The sequence below is a fragment of the Nyctibius grandis genome, chromosome 1, assembly GCF_013368605.1.
Source record: "Nyctibius grandis isolate bNycGra1 chromosome 1, bNycGra1.pri, whole genome shotgun sequence".
Lineage (NCBI taxonomy): Eukaryota > Metazoa > Chordata > Aves > Nyctibiiformes > Nyctibiidae > Nyctibius > Nyctibius grandis.
In genome coordinates, this window is record NC_090658.1 from 117,006,634 (window position 1) to 117,032,648 (window position 26,015).

The window sequence follows — 26,015 nt, forward strand, 5'->3', positions numbered from 1 at the left end:
TGCTTCAGTAAAAATGCAACAGTAACAAAGCAAGCTGAATGGTTCTAGCCAACAGATGCCACAGCATGTAAAAAATTCCTCAATCTTTTTCTCAGAGAGACCAATACTACTGTCTAGCATGCATTTTTTTTTCAGAAGCGAAGATGGATGTTGTCCAACAATGCCGTAGGAGACAATCCTCTTTGTATTTGGGGTAACTGGGCCATATACAGAGAGTTAGGACCACAGATCTCATCCATCTTCCCATGCAAGTCTACAGTAACATTGCCACCAACATCAAAAAGAACAAGATTACAGTCAAAAGGCAATTTCTTCCTGAAATTTTCTCTCTTGAAAATAAACAATTAAGGAGGACCAGCTGAGATGAGTTCCAACAAAAAACCAAATACTTTCAACTCGTTGGTGCAATAAAATGCAGCAGCTTGTTGCATTTCATGTAGTTAGCCAAGGATTCATCAGCCTCTGTCATCTGCATGTTTAAGCTTGCTCTAGAATAAAATTTAAGGCATGTAAGACGTGTTCTGTGCTTTTCCGCTCCTCCCTGCTGAGGGAAGGAGATCAAATTTTTTTCACACTTTTTTTCATTTTTGTTTCTTCAGACTTGCTGCTCTCAAATTCCCTTCTCTTACTCTTTTTTCTGGTTTAGCTGATGGAAACTCACTGACAAGGAAGCAGGCTTTCACATTTTGCTTTGAAGGTGTGTTGGCTCAGCAACCTGTCTCACTCTCTTACGATCATCAACCTTGAATTTAACAGGTTCATAGTTCCTAAAATCTGTGGTTGCCCAGGGAAACCATCATTGAGTTAATCGATGCAATACCTAAAGCCTGTTCACTACTGCATCTTCATTACATAGATGCAAACTTTGTTTATGACCCATTGTTCTGTAGGGAAAAAGCAGTAATCAGCAGAGCATGGAGAGTGTACATACAATATCTGCCTTTTGAACTCTATGTAGCTTCTGTAGGATCATGTTCAGTCCTAGGTGGAGATCAACACAGAAACCATTAGCATTGCCTTGATACAACAGGCTGTAATCTCTCACCAGACTGAGGTGGAGATGTGTATACTTATGGTTTGCAACTAAGGCTATTTGTTTTTATGATTAGACTTCAGCAGCAGAAGGCAATTCAAAAGCACAAGAGGTGGTATGAAACAGCGTGATCACTGTCAACACCCAGGTGACCTCTAGAAAAAAAAAACAAGAGACACTGTGGTAAGAGGAGCCAAATCCCACTCACTGAAGTCACAGCACCCAGCAGTTCTCTTCCTGGCTTCCTCAGCGTAGTGAGAACTGGAGGATTAAGGCTTTCAATATGACAGCTAAGCTACTGAGAGAGGAGGGAAGACCACATCATGCAATCAGCTCAGGAGAGGAGGACTGATTCCACTCCATGCAGACACGAATATCCAATTTTGGCAGACAACTGTGTTCAGACACACCAAATGGGAACTTGCTGTTTCAAAAAGACATCTTCTGGTTCAGCTAAAATACCTTCTGCTCTCCTGCAAGCAGAAAACTGCACCAGAAACTGTCTTCAAACATCTGAAAGAGGAAGAGTGGGGAGCAGAGCAAGCTTTTCCTTGTCCCTGTGTTGTCCAGAGCTTCTTCCAAAAACTGCACAGGTCGCTCAGAGGCTACATATTTATTGATGATTGCATAATATTGAAAGTCACTTGCATGCCTTACTCGGAGATATACTGAGCAGCCTCAACTCTTGCTACAGGTCACAAACAGTGGCAAATGTCCAGTATCTGTCAGGTTCAAGGTTCTATTCATATAAGAACATTTATAAAGCATGGGGATTTTGTTTTTCAGCATGAAGGCAGAACTCCACGTTTCCTAACCTCCAGATGGCACTGACTCCCCAGCAACTAATCCACTGAAAACAACACTACACTATAGCACTGACGCGTTACACAATTCCTTTGTAGTTCCAAGGGACATTAAATAATTCCAGATTCTCCACTCTCTCTGCTCTGTGTGAATCCAGAGAATCCCTCTCCCAGAGTCCCTGCAAACTGGAGGGTGCAGGAAGGAGGATGATCTAAGCAGTGCATGATTTAATCCTTCCACTTCACATAGCACTGGCATTGTTTCAGCTGAAGCACTTCTCCTAGTTTTGGACAAGACCTTCTATATCTTGCCCTGAAGATGTGGGCCACTAAGCAGAGTCTAGAGAAGCAATGATGGTAACTGGAGTACAGGAAGATACAGCTTATGAGGAAAGATTAAAAAGACTGTTAAAGTTTAACCTGAAGAAGAAAAAGCAGTCTGGGAAGAGGACATAAGTCTTTAAATACATGTATAGCTCTGGAATGAGAAAATGAATCATTTGTACTTCATGTGAGTGGCAGACATCGTAAAAATAACAGGCTTAAATTATAGCAAGGAAGAATCATATTAACATCTTGGGAAGCTAGTGGTAAGGCTGATGCAGCACTGGAATAGATTCCCTGAGGAATCTCCACCTTTGAAGGTTAAACACAGACATCCATCAAGAATGACGTATTCAATAGGGTTTGTCTTTTCGTGTATAAATCGAATGACCATCTGAAGAGCTTTTCACCAATTCTCGGACCTACACCAGAGTTGCTGGGATCAGAACACACTTTGCAAACACCATTTTCCAAACACATCCAAAAGAATGAAAAAAATCCTATTTCAATTACACCAGGTTTAAATAGATTGCACCTCTAAAATGCAGATTAATCACCTAATTTTTCTGATGATGGAAAATATATTTCTAATTCTTCTAACTACTCATATAGAAAATGATTTTCACAAAATCTGGACGTGCCTCTTTTAATCACACACATCTGAGAGGCTTGACCCTCCTGACAGACACATAAGAACACATCTCAAAGAGCGCACTCACACAGAATCACAGAATCAATCAGGTTTGGAAGAGACCTCTGGGATCATCGAGTCCAACCATTGCCCTGACACCCCCATGTCAACTAGACCATGGCACTAAGTGCCATGTCCAGTCTTTTCTTAAACACATCCAGAGATGGTGACTCCACCACCTCCCTGGGCAGCCCGTTCCAATGTCTAATAACCCTTTCTGAGAAGAAATGCTTCCTAATATCCAACCTGAACCTCCCCTGGCGAAGCTTGAGGCTGTGTCCTCTTGTCCTATCACTAGCTGCCCAGGAGAAGAGGCCGACTCCCACTTCACTACAACCTCCCTTCAGGTAGTTGTAGACTGCATTAAGGTCACCTCTGAGCCTCCTCTTCTCCAGGCTAAACAACCCCAGCTCCCTCAGCCGTTCCTCGCAGGTCAGACCCTCCAGACCCTTCACCAGCTTGGTCACCCTCCTCTGGACTCGCTCCAACACCTCAACATCTTTCTTGAAGTGCGGGGCCCAGAACTGAACACAGTATTCAAGGTGCGGCCTCACCAGTGCCGAGTACAGAGGGACGATCACTTCCCTAGACCGGCTGGCTACACTATTCCTAATAGAGGCCAGGATGCCATTGGTCTTGGCCACCTGGGCACACTGCTGGCTCATGTTTAGCCGGCTGTTGATCAGCACCCCCAGGTCTCTTTCCACCGGGCCGCTTTCTAACCACTCTTCCCCCAGCCTGTAGAGCTGCATGGGGTTGTTGTGGCCAAAGTGTAAGACCCGGCACTTGTTCTTGTTGAACCTCATGCCGTTGGTCTCGGCCCATCTATCTAACCTGTCCAGATCCCTCTGTAGGGCCTTCCTACCCTCCAGCAGATCGACACTGCCACCCATCTTGGTGTCATCTGCAAATTTACTGAGGGTGCACTCAATCCCTACGTCTAGATCATCTATAAAGATATTGAACAGCACCGGCCCCAGAACTGAGCCCTGTATGAATGGTGGTAACTAATATTCTTTAGACACCATTTTCATCCCAAGTTTAACAATCCTTTTTCTTTTACCATAATTAACTTTGCCAACTAATCCTTATTTGCATAAGCAGAGTCTCTTAGAAAGACTGGATAAGATGGTAACAGAATTGAAATCTGTAAATAATCGGTGGAAATTCCATTTATTAAAGAGATTGTGTAGATATTAAACTGTGTTGTAAGCTTCTTGTAAAGAGTTCTTATGATGTATCACTTGTGCTTCAGTTTTATAAGCTTTTTTCCCTTTTGCTGCCAGATCTCAAACAAGAGATTATACATGTTTAGACAACTCATTTTCTGTATTCTTTCAGTTAAAGAGCACAAGTGGGTAGCTATATTAATTTAATTCTTCAGTTAGATACACTGATTTCTCGGTAGACTTTTGAGGATTGTTAATATTAATTGTAACTTGCTGCATAGATGTTTCCAGTGTCTCCAAATTTTGTGTGTTCTCATTTTGAGTTCTGCTTATAATAAAAATGTGTAAAATACATTTTTTAACAAAACAGAACATATGCGAGCTCATATAAATCTGTATTTCTCATACTTCTAGAATCGTCTTTGTATACAGTTCCCAGCTGGCATCTTAACTATAAAGTTTTGTTTTATAAGATCAGCGATGACTGTAAATACAATTGTGTTTCTTAGAAACTGTATTTAAAACTGTTTCTTGACCTTTAAATTACTCTAAAGTAAACAAAATAATTAAATGGGTTTTCCTACAAAGAAGGTTTCATCATGCTGTGAAAATTACTGCATAAACAGTAAGATTCCTAGAATAGGGAAGGGAGAGGATAATTATGTATGAACATTAGATGGACCATACTGCCAGTCCAGGCATCATGTTTGTATGTATTATGTACATACAAACACTCCCATTGTTTGCTTTCTATAAAGAACACTCTATAGACCAAAAATTCTGAATTGAAGTTCATCTTAAAGCAGATAATAGCTTTTTAAGTATAGTATAGTAATAGTATTCTATTTTCTAAGTGGGGTATTTTTTGTTTTGTTGGTTTTAGAAATCAACAATAACTTGTTAGGACCTCAAGCTGCTTTTCCTAAATCCTGCCCACACAGAAATCAGTAAACCTTTCCTAAAGGAGGATGTCGCTCTCCAAAACTACTCGCTACTCTGAATCCGTGTCAGGTATGCTTTTCCCTCTTACGAAAACTTCATGTTTGCTTGGATGAATTCCTTGAAACACACATGCTTCTCTGAGAAACTCAGAAGTTCTGCCAAAGGCTGAAGAGGCACTTGCACAGCCCTGCCCACAGCCCTCTTCTGTCAGAGGGCACATATGCCATAGACTGACTGCAGCTTGTAACCTTCTCAAAGCCTCTCTCAGAAGCTGTACGTATCCACAAAACCACCAGTACTTAGAAAAGGAATTTCCAAGTATCTGGGGTTACAGCCTCACCTCAGCACAAGACCTTTATGCCAGGCTGATGGAGCAAAACGTCTGTAAATGTCTCTTAACTGTTTCAACCTGGGGAATGCCAAAAGGAAACTCTCAGTTGGCATATGGTGATTGATAAATTGCATTAAGAAGTAATCTGCAAATATACAGGCACAATAGCTATAAAAATCACGAGATTTGGTTTCACTCTATGACTTTGACCTGATCACTTCAAACTCTATGTCTATTTTCCCCATTTACTAATGACCAATTATCATCACTGGATATATTTTATATCTGTGAATTAACAAATGTATTCATGCAGTAACTTATTTCAGCTACAGGTATTGCCGCAAAAGAGAAGCAAGTCAAACCAACAACGTAGCATAGAACCATCTGCAACTATCACAATGCTTATTAGCAGTCATATTATTATTTCTCTTAAAAGCCAAATGAACGGAAAACACAATGTTTATATAAACTCTTCTATAGTAAAATTTAAATAAATGCTGACAGATTGCTAGCACTGTATTACCATAGGGCTACTGAATTGATTTTCACTGAAAAACATAAAAGCCACAGGGCAAAACCAGCGTGTGGGGGTGTTTCAGATTCAGTGAGTCAACCATCTTTTTTTGCTGGAACAAGCGTGATTATACTGCAGCTGCTCCTCAGTGCTGGCAGATCCATTTGCATGCTCTGGGAGAATTGTAAGACCTCTAGCAAGAATGCAGGAGGCATCACACACCAGGACCTTAGTAAGGGCTGCCATAACGTACTCACACTCTGAACTCTTACTGGAGCCTCTTATTTGAGTAATTCTGATGTAAGCATGATCTAGAACAACATCAGTTCCAGATCCAAATGTTACAGCTCAATCCCCTCTCTGGGCTACAAGCTCAATGTAGATTTTCTACATAAAAGGGACAATTCCAAATTTAATACGGAAATCAATTTAAGGAGTCCCAGTACAAACTAGTTAACAGATTTTCCTTCTCATTTCTCTCTCCCAGTTCTTTGGCTTTGTTAGGTTTTAGGTTAGGTTTTTAAGTGCGTACTTGGAGGGAGCAGTTTTGGTATTCTAGGCTCTTTCAGTACTACTTTTTAGCTAACCATATTATTATAGATAACATGCCATTACCCAGAATGGCCTTCAGGCCTTCAGTCAACTGAATAAACCATTTCACAGAGCAAACACTGAGTCAACAGGGTTTGGGGTTTTTTTTTTGCTCACAGTACTTTCATTCAATTTGTGATGCTTCTGTTCAGCCTAACATCAAGTAAACCTTATATAAATAGTCATGTTTCCAGTTTGCCAGAAATATATATAACATACTGCACACAAAACCATTGAACTACATGCAACCTCCAATGTTTCTTTTATATTCCTATCACGCACACTTGTACAACATAACCTCAAACATGGTACACAGGGATCCACTGGACTTCTTCAGTAAGAGGAGGTTCTTGAAATCAGAGTTTTGTCTGTCACTCCACCACCGAGGAGTCTCTCAGCCCAGAGGTAACCTCCTTCCTCATGGCAAGCTTTTGTGACAATTCTGCATCAGTCTTACTACTCAGGTCGATAGTAAAAGTCCCAGTCCTTGGGTACTACAAAAGTGTTCAGCAAATACAACCAAACACGAAGAGTAGCTAGAATCAGTCATCCTTTTTTTTAAAAATCTTGATCACTTTTACCTTGTTTTTACCTTGATGCCTCCAGTGGCAGAATGGGGCCTGAAATATGCAGCTTGCGTAAGGAATAAAGTATGTGAAATCAGAGTTATGTTGGCCAGAAGGGACCTCTGGTGGCCTCCTGGCCAGTCCCCTGCTCAAAGCAAGGCCAACGTTGATATTACATCAGGTTGCTCAGGACCTGGTCCTACAGAGTTGTGAAAATCTTCAGAGATGGAGATTCCAGAGCCTCCCTGAGCCCCTGTTCCAGTATTCAGCAGTACTCCAGGTGTGGTCTCACAAGTGCCAAACAGAGAGGAAGGATGACCTCCATAAACCTGCAGGCTACGTTCTTGCTAACCCAGCCCAGGATGCAGTTGTCCATCTTTGCCAGCAGACCACAACGCTGACTCACATTCAACTTGTTGTCCCTTAGGACCCCCATGTCCTTTTCCTTAAGGACTTGTTGACCCCCAGCCTTTACTGATGCCTGAGGTTACTCTGTCACAGGCTGCAGGCTTTAATTTTTATTAAACTTCATCAGTTTTCTGTCAGCCCATCTTTTCAGCCTGACAAGATCCCTCCAAGTGGCAGTTCAACTGCCCTGCGTGTCAAAGGCTGCCCGCAATGTGGTATTGTCCCGCACACCTGCTGAGAACGCATTCCACCCCTCAGCCAGGTTGTTAATGCAAAATTTAAAACAGTATTGGCCCCAGTATCAGCCCCTGAGCAACACCACCCACAGTCTGGCCACCCACTGGATGTCAGTCTGCTAACCACTATTCTCTGAGCCCGGCTGCTCAATTTTCCACCAGCCTCGTGGTCTTCCCATCCAGCCTGCATCTGTAAGTGAGGCCATGTCAAAGGCCTTGATAAAGTCAAGGTAAATGACATTTACGGCTCTTCCCTCATCCAAGCCAGCTCTCTCAGAGAAGGCAATCAGGTCAATTCAGGTTCTATTTGCCCATGGTAAATCCAAACTGGCTGTTCACAATCACCATCTTGTTTTTCATGCACCTGAAAAGGGCAGAGGAGGAGGCCATTATGGAAGATTTGCTCCATAATTTTCCTAGGAACTGAGGTTAGGTTGACCAGCCTATTGCACTCTGGATCCTCCTTCTTGTGAAAAGACAGATTTGCCTTTTTTCCAGTCATCTGGAAATCTCCTCTGATAACCACAGCCTTCCAAAGATGAAAAATGGTCAGCAGCCTTGCAGTAATAATGACCAGCTCTTTCAACACCCTCAGATGCATTCCATCTGGTCCCACAGAGCAGTCTTTATTCAGTTTGCTTCTGCAGTCCCCAACTCTGTCTTCCTCCATCGTGGCTAGTATTTCACTCCCTCTGACTGTGCCACCAGGCTCAGGGAACCCGAGAGGCTTGTGAGCAGACCTTGCTAGTGAAAACTGAGACAAAAAAAGCACTGAGCACCTTGTCTTTTTCCATGCCATTCTTAAGTACGTCCCCTGCCTTGTCAAAGAGCTTGCCCTCATTTTCCTTCATCTTTCGTTGCCAAAGTAATTCGGACACTTTTCTCGGTGTTATTCACATTCTTTGCCAATTTCAGCAACTCCAGCTGAGCTTTGATCTCTGAACCCCATCCCCACATGCCTGGGCAATCCTTTTGTATTGCCTGGGTAGCTCATCCCTGCTTCCACCTTCCAAACCCTCCCTTTTGGTGTTTGAGTTCAGGCAAGGGTTGCCCATTCGGCCAAGCTCTTCCTCTGCCGTGCCGTCCCTCTGCCATGCCTGCTCACATTTCAGCTCACTGGAGAGACTGGTTTTGTGCTATGAGCATGGTGTCTTTGAATCACCTCACTCTTCTAGGCTCCGTTGCCCCCCATAGCAATTTCCTGAGGGATACTGACAGGCAGGTTTCCTGAACAAGCCCCATTCTGTTCTCCTGAAGCCCAGAATCTTTATTCTGCTATTTGCCTTCCTTACTTCTCTTGGGATCTTAACTCTAAGGTCCTGTAGTCACTGCTGCCAAGGCTGCCCTTGACCTGTACATTGCCTACTAGTTCCTCCTTGTTTCTGAGTAACAAATCCAGCATCTGGACAAAAAAAAAAGTTCTTGATGCCCCACAAAAATTGGCTGGACTGCTCTTATCCAGCCAAGTGGTTCTTCCAGATACCAGAGCGTTTCTACATCCCCAAAGAAGGCTGGGCCTACAACCATGAGCTTTCTTCTAGTTATTTATTTAAGGCTTAATCTGCTTCCTTATCCTGATCAGGCAATTTATAGCAGGTGCCCCCACAATGTTCCCATGCTGGTCTCCCCACCGATCCCAGCCCCTCAGATCTCAGTTGGCTCATTGCTCACTCCAAAGCGGAGGAAAGCTCCAGGCAGAGATGCATGTTTTTGTAGAACACAACTTCCACTCACTTCCCTGCCTGCTTTTCCAAAAGAGCTTGTATCCTTCCATCACAGCACTCGTCACGAGCTATGCCACCCTGTCGCTGTGATCCCAAAGAGGATCCAGCTCTGCAACTGTGCTGATACGTGCAGTTCCTCCACTTTCTTTCCCAGGCTGTGTGTATTCACACAGTGTCACCCCCGCTTCTCAGGGCAAGCGAGTGAGCGACCCTCCTGCACCCTGCTGTCCCTGGCCAACTCTGTCCACCCCCAGCCTTCCTCCACTCATCTCTTGGGGGTTGTCTCCATCCCCACAGGTTGCCCCATTGTGGAACTTCCTTTATTTTAACCTAGAGCTTAAAACACGCCAATTATCTGTAAAACGAACTACTCCCTGCTAGCATGGTAGGCTGTGGAAATAACAAGCAAGAGAGCCCTCTCTGCATTCCTTGCAAAACCACAAAAATCAAGGCATTACTTTGCTTAAAAACCCAGCTATCATAAGCCAACATCATTATTAGAAAAAATACTCTGGTTTGGCTTTTTGTCTTTGGTTATTACAGAAAGGTTATTTTCCTTCTCTAGTTTTTTTTTCAACAGGAATCATGTGCATTCCTATTTGAGGTGCAGCAGTGTTAAACCACTGCCCATCTGCTGCGAAACAGGCAATCTGCACTGTAGATTCGAATGTAATGAATTTATTCACTGAACTGTAATTTAAAGTGGTTCTGCATTCTGCTTCAACCAACCAAGTAAGAAAGTCTGAAATCTGATATAAAACTAAATAATTTAAACAGAATAGAAATAATTTCTTGTAATTGTCATAGATAAATCTTTTTTTGTCAGAACCTTGAACAGGGCTGTCCAGCACTGTGACGTCTGTTCTTTCGCTAAGCTGCTACTTCAGTAAAAGTGGCCAGTAAACAGCTGTAGAGCAGTTACACAGGCAGGAGAGGGGAAGTAAATCATTTTGCTTAACTGATTCCTTGCAATGCAAAGCAGGATGTATTTTTTAAAAAGCTGAAACGCTGATTAAAGGTAAACATTTCATGTCTTTTTGAAATATAAAAATAGTTGAATAAAAATACACTCATGGACCTCCTTAACAGTTTGAAGTCAATTCAGCTTCTTGGTTACTCCAGTAGGACACAAGGCAATGCGTATTATTGCCATTTTTACAGCATTTTGTTGGATCAGAATCCACACAGTAACGCAGATGATACACAAATATTTCACATCTAAACCTCAGACCTAATTTTAAATGAGATAGATAACTTCATCTTGTGTGATGGGTTATTCAACTTGTTTCAAGTACATAGTACTCCCACAAGGCTGAGAACTCAGCTTATCAAGAATATATTGGAACAGGTATTGTTTTAAGGTAACTTCAAATTTTCTTTTCTTTAGAGCTATTGCCTTTGAAATGCTTGTTATTATATTAGCAGAAACACAGTTTTTAATTAAAATTCTGTTTTGGGAGGGCATTTATTTCAATCAGAGTTTTGAAATTTTATGTACTTCTATGTACCTGCTTCTTTCTATGACTGAATTACACAGAGGGCAACATGATTTACAAATTAAGCATTAGTAATGTTTTAAAATAGCACTAAAGGTACGTGGAATGAATGCAATAAAACTGTTTGTCAAATCATATTATCAAAACAGCAGAAAACAATGTCAGAAAAGAGCTGAAACTAAACTGTGTTAAGAACTACTAGTCATACAGAATTGCAACTTTCATTAAAATGAAAAAGATGAAATTTTATGCCTGCGAATAACCCCTAACGTTAAAGCAATTATGCTGTAGGCAAAAATCTGAATTAATGGTATATTTACCACTCTGAGTAGTCCCGGCCATATTGCAGGCATGAAAGAGCCACGATTCTGTACATGTGTGATCTGTACAAAAGCACATTCCTTGGATAATTGCTCGTTTAGTTCTGACGAGATGATTAAGTACAAAAGCTTTAAAAACTGCGCTTTACTATTTTTGTGTATAACTGTGTATGATGAGTAGGTGTATGTTCCACCTCCGATAATCTGACAAGTCCAGCATTCAGGAATTTTTAATATTGCTGAACTTTCTTTCTGCGCAACCAAAAGTGCCACTGTCAAAACTACGCGATCCCTACTGCAGCAATTAGCACCACGGTGATCCAGACAGCAGCACCTGAAAAACACGGGTGCTGAAGCACTGGAGACTTCCACTTTGGGGGAGAAAACTGAAACCCAGCCGACAGCTCCAAAGCAAGAGCTGACCCTGAATGAACACAACCCATGTCTCACCTTTTACACCACCACAGCATCCGATCATTACTGGTGTGATGATTTTAAGATACAAATGAGTAATTTCAGGACCAACACTCTGAAACTGGAGCTTCAGGTTTCTCGGCGCTGACACCGTGGAGCATTAGCTGTGGGTAGGCCTCAACCAGCGGCATTGAGCCCTCCCGGTGCCCCCTCCCCGGTCACCGCGGCGTGCGGCAACACGCCAGCACAGGACTAGGGGGGTGACCGGCCCCTTCCCCCGCAGGCGGCTGACAGGCAGCATTCCACCACCCGAGGAAGCCGCACCGGCCTCGCCGGGGCTGCCGAACAGGCCCGGCGACGCCCGAGGCCGATCCGTGGCGGGGGACGCCCGCTGCCGGGCCCGGCTCTTCTTTCCCCCCAGGCTGGGCGGGCCCCACGCCGCGGGCAGCGCGGGCGCCAGGAGCGCTCCGTGACGGCTGCCCCCGCTCCAGCGGGGCCGGGCCGGGCCGGGCGGGCTGCCCGCCCCACCCCACCGCACCGCGGGTTGCCCATTCCGGGCTGCCGCGGGTGCGCAGCGGGGATGGCGCTGACGCTGCTGGACCTGGCCCACTGGAGCACCTGGGCGGTGTGCGCCGTGATCAAGCTGCCGCAGCTGGCGGCGGTGCTGGCGGCCCGCTCGGCGCGGGGGGTCAGCGCGGGCAGCCTGCTCCTGGAGCTGGCCGGGTAAGGCCCACTCGGTGCGGGGGCTCAGCGCGGGCAGCCTGCTCCTGGAGCTGGCCGGGTAAGGCCCGCTCGGCGCGGGGGCTCAGCGCGGGCAGCCTGCTCCTGGAGCTGGCCGGGTAAGGCCCGCTCGGCGCGGGGGCTCAGCGCGGGCAGCCTGCTCCTGGAGCTGGCCGGGTAAGGCGGCGGCGGGGCTGGGGACGGGCACGCGGGGACAACATGGCCGCTGCGCGCGCAGCTGCGGGGCGGCGGCGGCGCCTCGCCTCAGCGGGGCTTCCCGCAGGGCGGGGCACTGCGGGGCGGTTTGCTGAGGCTGTTAATAATTAAGCGCCTTCCTTCACAGCTCTGGTCACGCGTGAGAATGTGTTGAGTGGCTGTTTAAAGGGGGCGGGCAGCGGTCCTTCCTCTCTTCGGTTTTAAAAGCGCTCCTTTCTATAACGCCCTCGGTACGCCCGTCGTGTTCAGGGGCCGCCTCCTGCCTTCACTGCGCCTACAAACTCGTCGGAACAGAAACTTCCTATTTTAAAGCGTTTGCGCACTGTTGGTTAAAGGGAAACTCGGCTTTTTTAACTTGCCCAAAACCAAGTTCCAAGGCCACACACGCAGCTGGAGACAACACCTGCTGTTGGGTTTCAGGCCAGTATTTAGGTTATTATACGGTCCGTGTACCCTGTTGTGCAGGTAATTGTACCAGTTAGACAGGCTTCTCTCGCCCAAATGAGTAAACATAATCATTCTTTAAGGACATTACAAACCTTGTCAAACTCCAAGGATTTGTCAGTCTGTAATAAGCTTACATGGGCTAGACTCATTAAATCTTGCTTAAAGAGGATTGTATGGAATGGAAAATAAATACAGAAACTGTACACGTACACGTAAATGTGGGTACAAGCATGCGGGAGGAGCTACCTTGAAGAGCCTTGTATTTGCCGAACTGAGGGACGGAGGTAGCCAGAACATCCAGACAGATGGCTGCTAGCTTTCCACACCAAGCTAAAAAAGGGCTTTTTATTCAGAAAAATCACCTCGCAAAACCAGCGTATTGTTTCTGAACGCGCCTGTGCCTCGCCTTCAGCTCGGGGCACAGCTGTGGACCCCGGTCTGGTGCTGCAAAGGCTTAGGCGTACGGACACCTTTCTGCACGTAGCTGTGCAGAAGCCCTTTGGTCTCCGCTGTGGTCGTTCCCTGCCCGCATTTCTCCATGGCACTGAACCCATGTTGTTGCTCTTTAGCTGTCTCCTCAGCACCCACATGATAACCACAGTACCCACACTGCTACAGGTTGTGCGCCTGCTCTGGCAAAACTATTTTGGAAGAGTTGCAACCAGGCTTTTTTGAAACGTTTATTGGAACTGTTTGTTTATTTATTTATCCTGCAGCCTTTAAAGACTTTGGGTCCAGTTGCAGAGAACTTTGAGGCTACTGGTGCAAACTGGGATGGTTCTGCAGAGTCAGAATGCAGTGACCTGGCAGATGAGTGACACAGAAGCATGGTGCTGATGGCAAGGTGTAATTTGACCCTACAAGAAATAAGACTTCTAGAAAGTTCAGATATTTAAATCCTGAGTACTGTAAAAGCCAGTTTCTTACAAGGCAGGCAGTGCCCTATGCCATCTTTCTATGCCAGACACCATCAAGTTTTCCTCATGTAAAACTATGCCCTAAGAGTCCTTTCTGTTTTCTCTGCAGCCTTGAAGTTTCTGTCTAATCCCAGGGTCTTGCATGAAAGTTGAAGAAAGTAAATAAAACATGATAAAAGTTCAGTTCCTTTTAGATCCTCTATTGTGGAATGGCAAGAAGGAGAATTGCCCTTGTTCGATGCACTTAAGAACATACTCTCAGTCTGACCTGTACAGCTGCACTGGGCAATCTTGTAACAGTGTAGTCTAGGCAGCTTGGAAGATGTTTTCTACTCCTGTAAAATTTGCATAATGTAGAGATTGACCTACAGACATAAATAAAAAAATCCGAGTTATCCCAGAGGTGCCAACACTACTGCAAAAAGAAGGTATCTTCTAAGTCTGGAAGTCTTTCTTTCTTTCTCCTCAGTTGTAATTAATAAAATTCTGCCTTACACACTGTGACACAAAGACCTTGACAAGAAGCGTGGGCAGCTCTCTACATCTTATTCTATTTGAGGGTAACAGAAATAGACTGCAGAATCATCAGGCTTGCAGTTTGTCTTCGTATTTGTTTGATCAGTTGAACTGCTACACCTATCTAGAGCCTTTTGGCACAACCAAAACAGGAAAAGAGAAGCTGTGAAGGAGCTGTCCTGTCCCTTTGTGCAGTCACGCTGTTTTCTGTCTTTCTGTTCAGCTTCCTTGTGTTTCTGAGATACCAGATCTATTATGGTTACCCTCTGCAGACATACCTGGAATATCCCATCATCATTGCACAAGGTAATTTTTTTAAGCCGTGTTTTGGAAATAAAACAGGGCTCATTGAGCACTCCAGGGCTCTGCATGTAGGTGCAGTACTGCACTGCAGTGATATGAATCCATCAACCAGTTCCAGCTGGAGTCGGGGGAAAGAGGGAATCAACATCTCTAATATAATTGAATTCTTATAAATTTTATGAAAACAGTTCATCAGGTAAAGAGCTATCTAATACACACACGGCAGAGTTGCAGTGTAAGCTCATCCTTAATCCAGTGACTCCACGTGGGGGAGAAACATTATAAACACTCCAGACTCTAAGAAAAGCTTCATTTTGGAGCTTGCAGTGGTTTGGACATAACCAAATTTGAGAGACAAAACCTGTAAGAGACGAGTTTCCGTAGACATGGAGCCCAGTGGAACTGCCCAGGAGTGCATTTGGGCCCCTTCTCTCCCTTCTCTGACGAGCGATCTTTTATTTATTTCAGATGTCATTCTCCTTTTGTTTATTCTGCGTTTCAGTGGAAACATGAAACGAGCTTTGTTCTATGCAGTCACGTATCCTTTGAAATCTGGCAAGTTTGGTTTATGTAGCTTGTTTGGTAGTTCTTTGCATAGCAGCTATGTCATTATTTCTTTTCCGCTACCATTGTAAATCATTTTCAGCCATCCCTCAGCATGCATTCCACATTCACATGCTGGTTGCTGGGATCACAGTAAAATCTCTAGGACAAGTAAGCTTTATATGTAGCTAAGCTTTAGAAGGCCCACAGCTGATAAGGAATAAGACCAGTTCTTAATTTACATCTTTGACAGAGATGCAGGGTGGAAATGATGAATCTTTTTTCTTTGATTCCTACCCATGCAGACTGTACTTGCTATGATGTGTATTTTTTTTTCATACGGTGTGTATTGGTTAATACAGTGTGCATTGTTTTTTTTTTACCCACAGCAGTGTATTGTTTTTTTTTTTTAATATGATTTGGGCTTAAATCTCAAGTCCTGTGCTTTGGAGCAGCTCTTGAGAAACGCCAGACACTGTTTAACCAAAGTCAGTGTGAAAAAGAGGAACACAGTGTTTCAACCAGTGCTTAATATATTTATCTAGATTGTATAGTCTGTTATAAAGTTTCAATAAGATTATTTCCAGATGTTTTAAAAAAATCTAATTCCCCAGGGAGTTTCAAGAGCTGCACTATCCTAGAATTTTCAGTGCTATGAAACTTAACATAATGTAAGATTTTGGGGGGGCTGGTACATGCTGACACTGCGGAAGTGGATAATAGACCTGGGCATGGTAAGTGCTGCATGATTATTTGAAATTAGGTCCACATATGAAATAATAACTTTTTTCTGGACGTCTTGAGCAGTGAAATCTCTCCTTATATTTGTCCTTGGAAGAATTAATCATTTGAGTTAGCTTTCAGAACAACCCCAGTTTTCAAATACGGCTGTTTCACTTCTGTGAGTAGCTAGAAAACATAGCACTGGCAATAGAGACTCTATGAAAAAAAAAAATGTTCTGAGGTAAAGTTGTTAATTGCGGTGCCTTAATTAAAAATAACAAAGATTCAAGATGTTGAAAAAAGATTGCCTGTTTAGTCCTAATGTCATAATCCCCATTAATAAACCTTTAATGTGAGAGGAATAGAGCATCAGTCAAAGCATTTGCAATAGGGAATGTTAAATATTTCACAAAGTCCTTTTCCCTTTAGTCTTAGCATTTTGCAAGGAAAAGATCATCGGATAATGCCCTGCATAGGTTAAAGATGGTCTTTGCCCTTTTTATCAGGAAAGAGAAAGTTAAAATTCAGTTGAGATGAACTGGAGCTGCTAATGCAAAAGATGATAGAAATGGGGATGAAAGCTTCTAAGCCTCACACCAATCCTTACTTGCAAGGGAAGTCCAGGCATGCCAGAGAGACCCATGTGGAGGTCCCCTCTACCCGCTGCCTTTGCAAAATCCCCCTTAAAACGATGACAGGGTGAATAGTCTGTTCCCTTCATTACTTGTTCCCACCAATTGGACTCATTTTGCACACATTCTTGTCAGTTTTCTCATTCTTTTATGGTTTTCTTTGCCAGACATAATGGTAACAGATGGTCTGAATCAATCTTGCTGTTTAGACTAGATCAGTCTCATTTTAGCTAACTTTCATAAACAGTTTTATGGAGCAGGTCGAGAGGCTTTTTCTTATTTCTTTGCTTCTTATTGTATTTGCCTCTATCAAGCATTTGCCAACAGCAGTAGCAATTGTGCTCTCTGAGCTTCTTCCTGGGCAGTACCTCCGAAACCAGTTCCTTGCTTCTGGCAACTTCAGTTTTTTTGCTTCACAGTTCCTTAGTAAGAAGCTGAAACGCTTGGGTTGCAACATACTGAAAAAGTATATATATTGTTTTTATTCTAAATGCAAAAGCTAGTCCTGGTTTTTAGTAAGTTACACACTAACAGCCCTAAGCTAAACACTTCGATAACACAATGGCAGAGGCAGAGGTTCTTTCTCTTTTTTTACCTGCTTTTCAGAATTTGTGCACGCTCATCAGTGCAGCCAGTAAGCTGGCTCAGCTGCGGTGTCTATGGCAGACAAAAGATTCTGGACAAGCGAGTGCCTTGACCTGGAGTATGTCTGCATATACCTGCGCAAGTAAGCTATGGGCAACTTGGGACAAAGCACAGAGTTTCCATTTTTAAAAGCCTTATCTCACTCCTAATGCCTCTTTCAACAGATCTTCACTCAATCATTGTAGGTAAAAATCTTGCCTAATGTAGTTTCCCTTACTGTGGTATCTGAGACTCAGATACCACACAGTCTCTTGAAATCAAGTTTTATCATTGACACAGGCTCAGTCGCAATGACGCTGACTTAGAAAACATGCAAATATGGTCAAAGGAACCTGATACAGTTGAAATAACTGAAAGAGTGTCTTTACAAAGAAAAGATTTCAATGTTCTAGAATTTAATAAAATTACTAGTGATCCAGCATGAAAAGGTGCTAAATTTTGTAGTTAGGCAGTCAGACATTGCTAATTCTGAAGTGTCATCTACAAATACACACTTACTGCTAAATTCCTTTAACTCTAGGACTACATGTAAATACATTTCTCAACAGAGAATTTAAGAACATACCAAGAACAGTGATTTGTGCAGTTCAGGTGTTAATTACCTAGTGGTTTGCATGAACAATTCTTCTACAGCTATTTGTCAGAAGTTCCTTTGTCATACTCACAACACTTGTTTAAAATAATCTTACTATAAAACATAGTGATGCTGGATCTGTTTCCCTGTGAAACAAATGTTTTTAAGTCAATAATTAGAAGTTGTGGTACATTTGCTGAACAATGGCAATAAATGTTGTAAATGGTTTTAGTCTGCTGCAAATGTGAAATAATGAATGTTTAGAGTTGTTGTGGGAGGGAAAGCTGAATTCCTCACATTTGCAGAAGCCTAAAAGCATGCATGTGAACATTTACAATGGGTAAGGCATGCTAACTCGATTGTGGGTGTAGCTCAGTATCAACTGCTGAAGCAGGGGGCTGAAGAGAAGGAAAAGCGGTAAACTCTGACCACATCCAATCTAGTGAGATAGACAGATATAGATATAAAAATTCTAATTATATCAGTGATTTTCTAATTAGAAAAGACCCTTAATACAGCGTCACTCAGCTTTGAGAGCTTGATCTCTGAAGCTAAAATAGTGCAGAGTGGATGCACTAACAGTGGGAATGTCTATACAGCATTTATTTTCATGCAAGATTATCCTCTATTGGAAAATATATATTTCATCATTTTTTGAAGGTATAATCGTGTCGTCTGTAGTCCACTAATCAGAGTTCATTCCATTTACAGCAAGAATAGTTACAACTGTAATGACTACGAATGATCTCGCAGGTGAGTAAAGTCTGGGATTGCCTGCCTTTCCAAGGTTACAGCTGCCATGGTTGGTTTTAGCTCTTTTGTAAAAGCAGTTATCTGGTCTCAGGAGAACAAACCGTGAACCTGGTGGTTTAGCACGGTGAGGGAAGGAGTCACTGCTAAAAAAGTAGCACAGGATTACAAATCAGTCAAATACCTAGAGAAAACAAAAAAAACTGCTTAATGCTTATCCCATGGTGACAAGTGGTCCAAAAGCCATTTTTTTCAAAAGGCAAAAGGACTACAAAATTAATTATGAAAATAGCAGAATAAAGCATTAAAAATCTTTAATATTCAAATACATAAATAAGTTTAGTAAAATACAACTTAATAAATCTGCAATAATTGAGTGGTAGCTTTTCAAATAGTGTTTCCTTTTCTTATTTTGAGGTTTGTGCATTAAAAAATTCTTCTAGAAAACCATTTAAAGTTCAGCTTAGTATATGAATAGTTTTAGGCACAACATTCAGAAAGTTTATGGCAGGCTGAAAATGAAATGGTAGGCTGGCAAGAAAGTCACAAAAAAATAGCTTAAAATAGATAATTTGCAGCTGATTTCATTGTAAAGCAAATTTATTTAACAGCTTCTTACCATCCTTACAAAATGGAAAGAGTTAAGGAGTGCAGTGGGTTTTTCAATAAATGGTTCGAAATCAAGACTTGGTAGATGTAAGAACAGTGAAAAAATCACATTGTACTTTATTTGGTGGCATATATATATAACTCCTAATGCCTAGTTCAAAACTGGTATTTCATCAGAAACATCATTTGAAGGGATTTATTTTTTTTTAAGGAGTCCTCCGCAGCACAGTAAGGCTCTAGTTTTACAAGCAGTTCAAGGGGCCCTTTCACTGAAAAAGGAAGTCCCCTTTTCAGTCACTCATTTTCACCCCTGTGCTTGCTGCTCTCTTTGCCAGAGTAGAGTTTGTGGGGCCATGCAGTTAACTGGATCACCAAAAAAATGGCATAATGCACACGCAGAAATGTAGTCCGGGTCAGTTATCGAGTCCAGTTCCCCCACAGCTACACACTTAAACTGATTAGAAGCGAGAGAGGTATATTGAGGGGAGGAAGGAAGGCAGAAAAACACCTTAAAAGTAGAAAGCTGGCTTTCTACTATCTATCACGTATTTCTGAAGCAAAGTTTTGTGTATGTTTCAATGAATATTCATTTTACCAAATGGATGTTAGATATGCCTGTACTTCAAATTGTGGTCTCACAGTGGTCTCACAGGTAGAGATACTATGTTTATTTTGGTTTAAAAAAATTCTGAAAGTTAACCAAGATACTTAAAAACTGCTTTTTTTCTCAGTTGTCATATTTCCTGTCATTAAAATCTGACAGATACAAGTATTTCCTGTCTCCCTGAAGTCTAAAGTTAACAGATGACAGTAGAGAATAATCCTTTTATTATAAACAACACATGCAATGATAAAGGACATGTGAGCTGCAGCTCCGAGTTTAATTTTAGGTGTAAATATAAATTTATATGAGGTTACTCAAACTTGTACTATTCTCCTGGTTTTGTCACAAAAGAATTAAAGGTACTGTAGTGTAATATTTTCAGGTATCACTCGCAAGTGCTAAATGCTCTTCTCTGCTATATTTACTTCGAGAATTTCTGGGTTCCTGAACATGGTAGTTTAAACTGATTGACTGAAAAGAGTCGCAGAATGGGAACCAGCCTGTTTGTACCCCAGTGAAGGTTCACAAAACAACGTGTCTTCTGAAAATGACAGCAGTTGATTTTTTTGGCTTTATGCTTACAAGATTTTTTTTTTCTCCATTTTAGTTCTTATCCGTTTCATAACCATGCTCATTCTCAATATTTGGGTCACAGCCACAATCCTGCACTACAGGAAAACTAAAAAGACTGATTAGAAGACACTCATCAGCACACAACGTAGTGACCATCAGAAAACCTGATACAATTAAGCTTAAACAGAACAAAGGTTGAGGAAGCTCTCTCTCTCTTAAGCCTAGTATTAGTAGAGTCATGCTTATTTTCTCTTAGAAATAATCCTGATAAGATACTTAATTTAAGCAGCATATTTTTATTGGTCATTTAGGACAAGTTTCACTGGTATCACATTTTCTCTGGATTTTTTTACTAAAAGAACAAGGTATTTCGTACTTAGATGTTTATATATTCTCGTATCGCTTCAGTACTTTCTGGTTACACATAAGCAATTTTCTTCAATTACACAAGAGCAATTTTGCACCAACACATCAACTCATCTTTCTGCATCTGCTGTGAGTTTGCAAACAACAGATGTCTGTCTTCTTCTTGCAAGCAACTCGATCAGTTCGATGTTAACTATCTGTATTTTAGGATGAAGAAAATCTTGAGTCAAGGCCCAATCCAAAATAAGGTTCTAAACATATTTTACTAAGTCACAAATCCAGTTGGGATTGTAGCACTTACATGCAACACAAATGGTACAATTTAAACAGCTGATACAGGAGACGTGCAGTCACTTTCTTTAATACACCCTGTTTTTATTAGGATAAGAGCAAAAACTCAACTATGAATTCTTCTTTTTCAACCTGAGCTCTCATTCCCTGAACACACTGTTTGGGGAACAGCAGAGACTAGAATGTGTATAAATTAATGATACTTTGACCAACAGACTTAAAAATTGCATTCGAGCAGAAGTTCCTGAACCGATACCCAGAGTCCCCCAGTGCGATCCATGCTGACCGTGACCCGTGTGCACGTGCAGCTTGATGCCCCACAGCACACTCATCTCCAGTGGGTACCGCTTTTTGATGGTACTGCTCTGTGCTTCGGTCGTTTTTAGCCTGTCTGTGCTGAAGAACGTAAAGACTTCAATTTTTACTTCAGAGATTCTAATCAATTTGTAGTAGGTATATTAAAAAGGGGAAAGGATATTTTTGAGAACTATTAACGGGGGGTTTTGCTTTTGGAAGTAATGCCTTTCCAACCAAAAGCTACAGAATTAATCATACAGCTTGCCTTTATTTCCCATTAATGTTCTCCAAAATGAAAATATACACATTTTTAAAGGAGTTCTTACAGCATTGCTGTTGATTGGCACGTTAAAACCAAGGCACCCTTGGCCCTGACACCCTTGAGAACCATGGGAAGACTGCAGTGACTCCTGCTGAGACAGGCTTTCCTTGCACCATGCTAAATCCTTGGACTCTTGTGGAAGAGCGGGATCTGCAACAGCAGGTGTTTCTGCCAGCGCACACTCAGCAAGCAGACCGAGACCCTCACAACCAGAAAGCGTCGCTGCTTTGTAAACTCTGATTTTAAACTGTAAAGCTGATTTTAGAGTGGGAAGGGGTGGGAGGAGGTATGTCTCTGGACATACGATTTCCTGTATCTCACATTAGTGAGAGCAAGTTCAAAGATGAGGATTTTTTACTGCTCCGATAAAATGTATAAATGTTTCTGTGTTGGTTGAGAGAGTAACTGTAAATACCCTGTTACTGATTTTACTGAAGCGGTGTGAAATATCTGAAGTGGTCTAAATGGTGGCAGGTGGCATGTGATACATTTTCCAGGTTATTAATAAATGCTATACTTCACGATTGATTAATGTCATTCTTACAGTTAGTTTTCGTTACATTTAATTTTTTTATTCTGGTTCCAAATACGGAGAGAAAATGAAATATTCATTACAGGTCAGTAAGGGGCAGCTTTCACCTTAATATTTGAAGCATCAGGCTGTGTATTAACCTGTAAAATGCTAAATAGCTCGAGCATCTTAAAAGAAAAAAAACACACTTCTCATCTCGCTTTTTAAATTAAAGCCTCTTCTTGATAGAGAAAGATGTGTATAGAGTCCAAACCCTGTCTGCAGTTGGCATCTTTCATACTCCTGAGTGATGCTGTAGCAAAATGAAGACACACTGTTTTCAGTTTGAGGATCAGCACTTCAAGTTGTTTTTTTTTAATCATAAAATACTGAAAATGCCTTTAAGAAAAGTTCTTTACGGGTTACTTAACATACTTAAGAATAAATCATTTTAGAAACTTGCGGGAAAAAAAAAAAGACCGAGGAAAAGAAACAAAGCTGGATAGTTCACAAGCTTAAGGTAAAGTAAGTTTGTGGACTTAGAAAGCTGGACCATGAGCTCTCATTCAAGCTGCAAGAGACCTTGTGGTTTTCCAGTACGTAAACCCTAATCTCCTCAGTAGCTGGATTAAAGGCAATAGCTTTAGCCAGGACACCCGGGGAGGATACACCTTGTTAAACTTGTCATTCAGGAGTCTCAGGGTGGATACAAGGAAGTTGTTTGCTGTGTAACCTGGCAGCTGGCCAAAGGCAGGGAACGCATCTCGGGTTTACTGCGGCGTGTGTAAGCCAGGGAGCACCTTTTGTCCACAGGGCTGGAAGTAATACATCCTCCTTCACGGACCCTGTGGAGGTGCTGAATTACACACTTGGTGTCTTAATTGCACCAGCTCACAGCAAGCTCAGGGTACAACAGCCCTTCCTGTGCTGGCTGGTCAGGCGTGTGGGTCCTGTCGGGGCGGTCAAAAACTGAGAGATTGCTTGCCTGTGAAAAGACAAGATGTGAATTCTTGTACAGCCTGCTGGTTTCACTGTAACCCCAAATCTCTCCAGCTGTGGATATGATGAACTGTGCATTTGGTAACAGATAAGCTCCCATCTGCCCTCAGCTACAAAGCTCAGTGTGACAGCATGAAAACACGGATCATGAGATTTACTATCCAAAAAAAGAATGAGAACACGATTCCAGTGGTAACAGGTTGTGGGTTTGAAAGCGAGGAGCAGGCGGTGGAAGGTGGGCATAGTTTACTTTTCCCAAAAGCCTGTTTCTGAACTGTCCTCAGCGAACAGGAACGTTGCATGCAACTGCAAAGCCATCATCTCCCCCACCCTAGGGGCCTCCTCCTTAACACTTTGCGTTCTGTGCGGAGTAGGACCACGCAGCCTTAGATGTGTTTCTCTGTGCTACTCTAATCCAGCAAAAGATGTTATTGCTTGGACTGCTCAGAACTGCCTGTCCCTGTCTGACGCCTGAGCCTCTTCCGCTGGCTCACGTCGTGCACATAGTTGGTCCCGAACGTGGTTCTGCTCATCTACTCCGTTAATACAGGAGAGAACGGAGTGGGCTGGGGTGGTGGAGATGCACCTCAACCACTGGAGCTCAGAAACTGGATTTGAGAGCACTTTGACTCTCTGGAGAAAGACATTCACAATTAGCTAAAATGTCCCAAACAGCTTACAACTTGTAGAAAGCCTTCATTCACTCCTTTAAATGCAGTAACATTACTCTTCCTCCACCAAACGATCATTATCCATTTAAGGACATATCTAATAGTTGGGGGAAAAAAAGGAAACAACCTCAGAGCCCACAGGAAGAACTATTATAAATGAAAAGCTACACAGATGTGGAGATCAGCTCAAAAGAAGTAGTTTCCCAGCCATGTATTTTCTGTGATGATAAATAATAATTACTTCCCTGCTCGTTCTTTTCAGGCTGGTTTGTTCCATTCCCTTCCAGATTCTTCGATACTTGAGATTCATATTTATGTATGAAGCAGAACATGAAATGTTGCCTTCATCACTAATAATGGTCTAAGGATGTCCCAGTTTGGAATGTGAGGAAGCTGAAAAAGACTTAAAATAGGATGTTATTAAATTCTTGGTTTGTACTGCATTTAATTTGCTTGATTTTGAACTAGAGTTCTCCAAGATACGTTAAGAGTTCTTGGAGGTGATGGCTGTTGATGTCAAATGTGTGTCCAGGAGCCACAATAAACATTACTGTAAGAACCTGCCAGCTCATCCCTTGTGTTGGATCCAATTGCAAGACCTTTGGCAGTCTCACAGACCCCAGTCCTGATGGACCTCAGGGGTTCCCTGCCTGATGGCAAGACAGACATACAGACGTCTTCAAGGTAAAGAAGTCAACTATTCCATTCTGCCTTGGCAATGGTTTGGGACAAGCGCCATCTCTGTCTTGGAAAAAAATCCAGTCTTTGGACCAGAGGTAAAATAAGAGGTTTCTTACACTACGTGGTACTCCTGCTGAAATTCAACTGGGGATACATAAAGGGATATTTATGGAATTGTCATAATTTTGTTCATACCCCGTTTTGTTTCATTGTTTCAGCTCTTAAGCGTCTGAAATTGTCAGTAGCCTAAACAAGTACTGCGGTATATTATGTGGTATCACTGTCTCCAAGGAAGGGAGCTTTAAGAGGGCAGGCATCTTGTTTTATCTGTCAGGTATTCTGGAAACTAATTTAAAGGACAGAACCTGCACCAGCCTAAAATGCAACAAGAAATGTTACCTAATAATGATTATGATTCAAATTGAATAGTAACATGGCTCCACGCTGAAAATAAATTCTACTTACCACCTTATTGTAATTGCAAGTCACCTGTGTATATGCCTACGCTGGGATCTACACCATTTCTGTTTGAATTTGGAGGCTTCGGCCAGCAGTACCAAGATGCCGGCCTGCCTCGTACTATACGAAAAGCGTGAATGGAAGAACACGCTGCCTGTGCCTCAGTGTCCCCTCTGTCATGCAAATCAGGACTCTAATGAAGCACCAATTGAGCTTGTGTAAAGCGTATTTTACGTTACCCAATTACTGTAAAGAAATTCTTTCACCTTTGAGCAGTTGGCCACCTATAGATTCCACTGAGATGACTTCTGAGACAGTGACTTATCTTGAGAGATTCTCAATTGTTATTCCCTGACATGCACCACCAGCACGACGTACAATCCTCACCGACGCTCTGAGCTCAAGGGTATTTTCCTCTCTCAGCACTGGTGTTTGTTTGAAGCTCACACGTATGCCTACCTTCCCAGTAACAAAACCCCCACTGCTGGAGCTCTGAATGGTATAGGAAGCATATAGGGGAGCTCCCTTACTGTATTTATCAAGCCCTTCCATCGCTCCAGGGTAGACAAGTGGCTACCCAGATCCTACTGAATCTCAGGTGGTCCCCAGTACACCCAGGCTGTGATACGCCGGACAACATCACGCAGGAGCACGAGGCCGTGGGATCCAGCAAGTAGATGCGATCCTGCAGCTGCAGCCAGGCCTGCGCCTAGCTACAACAGCAGCTTACACAGCCTGCTTGAAAAATGGAACACAGCTGAGGTAAGAGACAACGCCAGGGCCAGTGAATGTGAAAAAGGGTTCAGATGGTGGGGCTCCTGGCTCCTTCAGCCTTAAAACAGTTAAGGTATTAAATACCTCAGACACCTCCAAAAAAAAGTTTCCATCAATTCACTCGTTAATAAAAAGTAGCACATGTCCAAGATGGATTGCTAACAGGGCAGTTCAGCGCTTAAAAGTCTGAGCCGTCGGCAAGCCAAAGGCAGAGGAGGATTGGCAGTGATCCCACAAGCCTGATACGCTTCTTGTTGGGTGGCCATGCTTACCAAGTGGTGCTACAGCACCCTGAGCAAAAAAAAAAATC

At 42.7% G+C, this 26,015-nt stretch overlaps 1 protein-coding gene across 3 annotated transcripts; it reads left to right on the top strand.

Moving 5' to 3' along the window:
- The first annotated feature begins 12,027 nt into the window (after positions 1–12,027).
- SLC66A3 (solute carrier family 66 member 3) lies at positions 12,028–24,200 on the top strand. 3 transcript variants are annotated; one of them, XM_068395648.1, is made up of 7 exons: positions 12,028–12,285; positions 14,602–14,684; positions 15,150–15,219; positions 15,901–15,958; positions 17,186–17,306; positions 18,510–18,551; positions 24,079–24,200. In XM_068395648.1, the coding sequence occupies exons 1-7, from the start codon at positions 12,143–12,145 to the stop codon at positions 24,111–24,113; spliced, it is 552 nt and encodes a 183-aa protein (XP_068251749.1). In that variant the 5' UTR covers positions 12,028–12,142; the 3' UTR covers positions 24,114–24,200. The 3 variants fall into 3 exon arrangements, with proteins under 3 accessions (XP_068251749.1, XP_068251732.1, XP_068251741.1); XM_068395631.1 differs by lacking the exon at positions 24,079–24,200 and adding an exon at positions 20,369–22,131; XM_068395640.1 differs by lacking the exon at positions 24,079–24,200 and adding an exon at positions 21,605–22,131.
- The last annotated feature ends 1,815 nt before the right edge of the window (positions 24,201–26,015 follow it).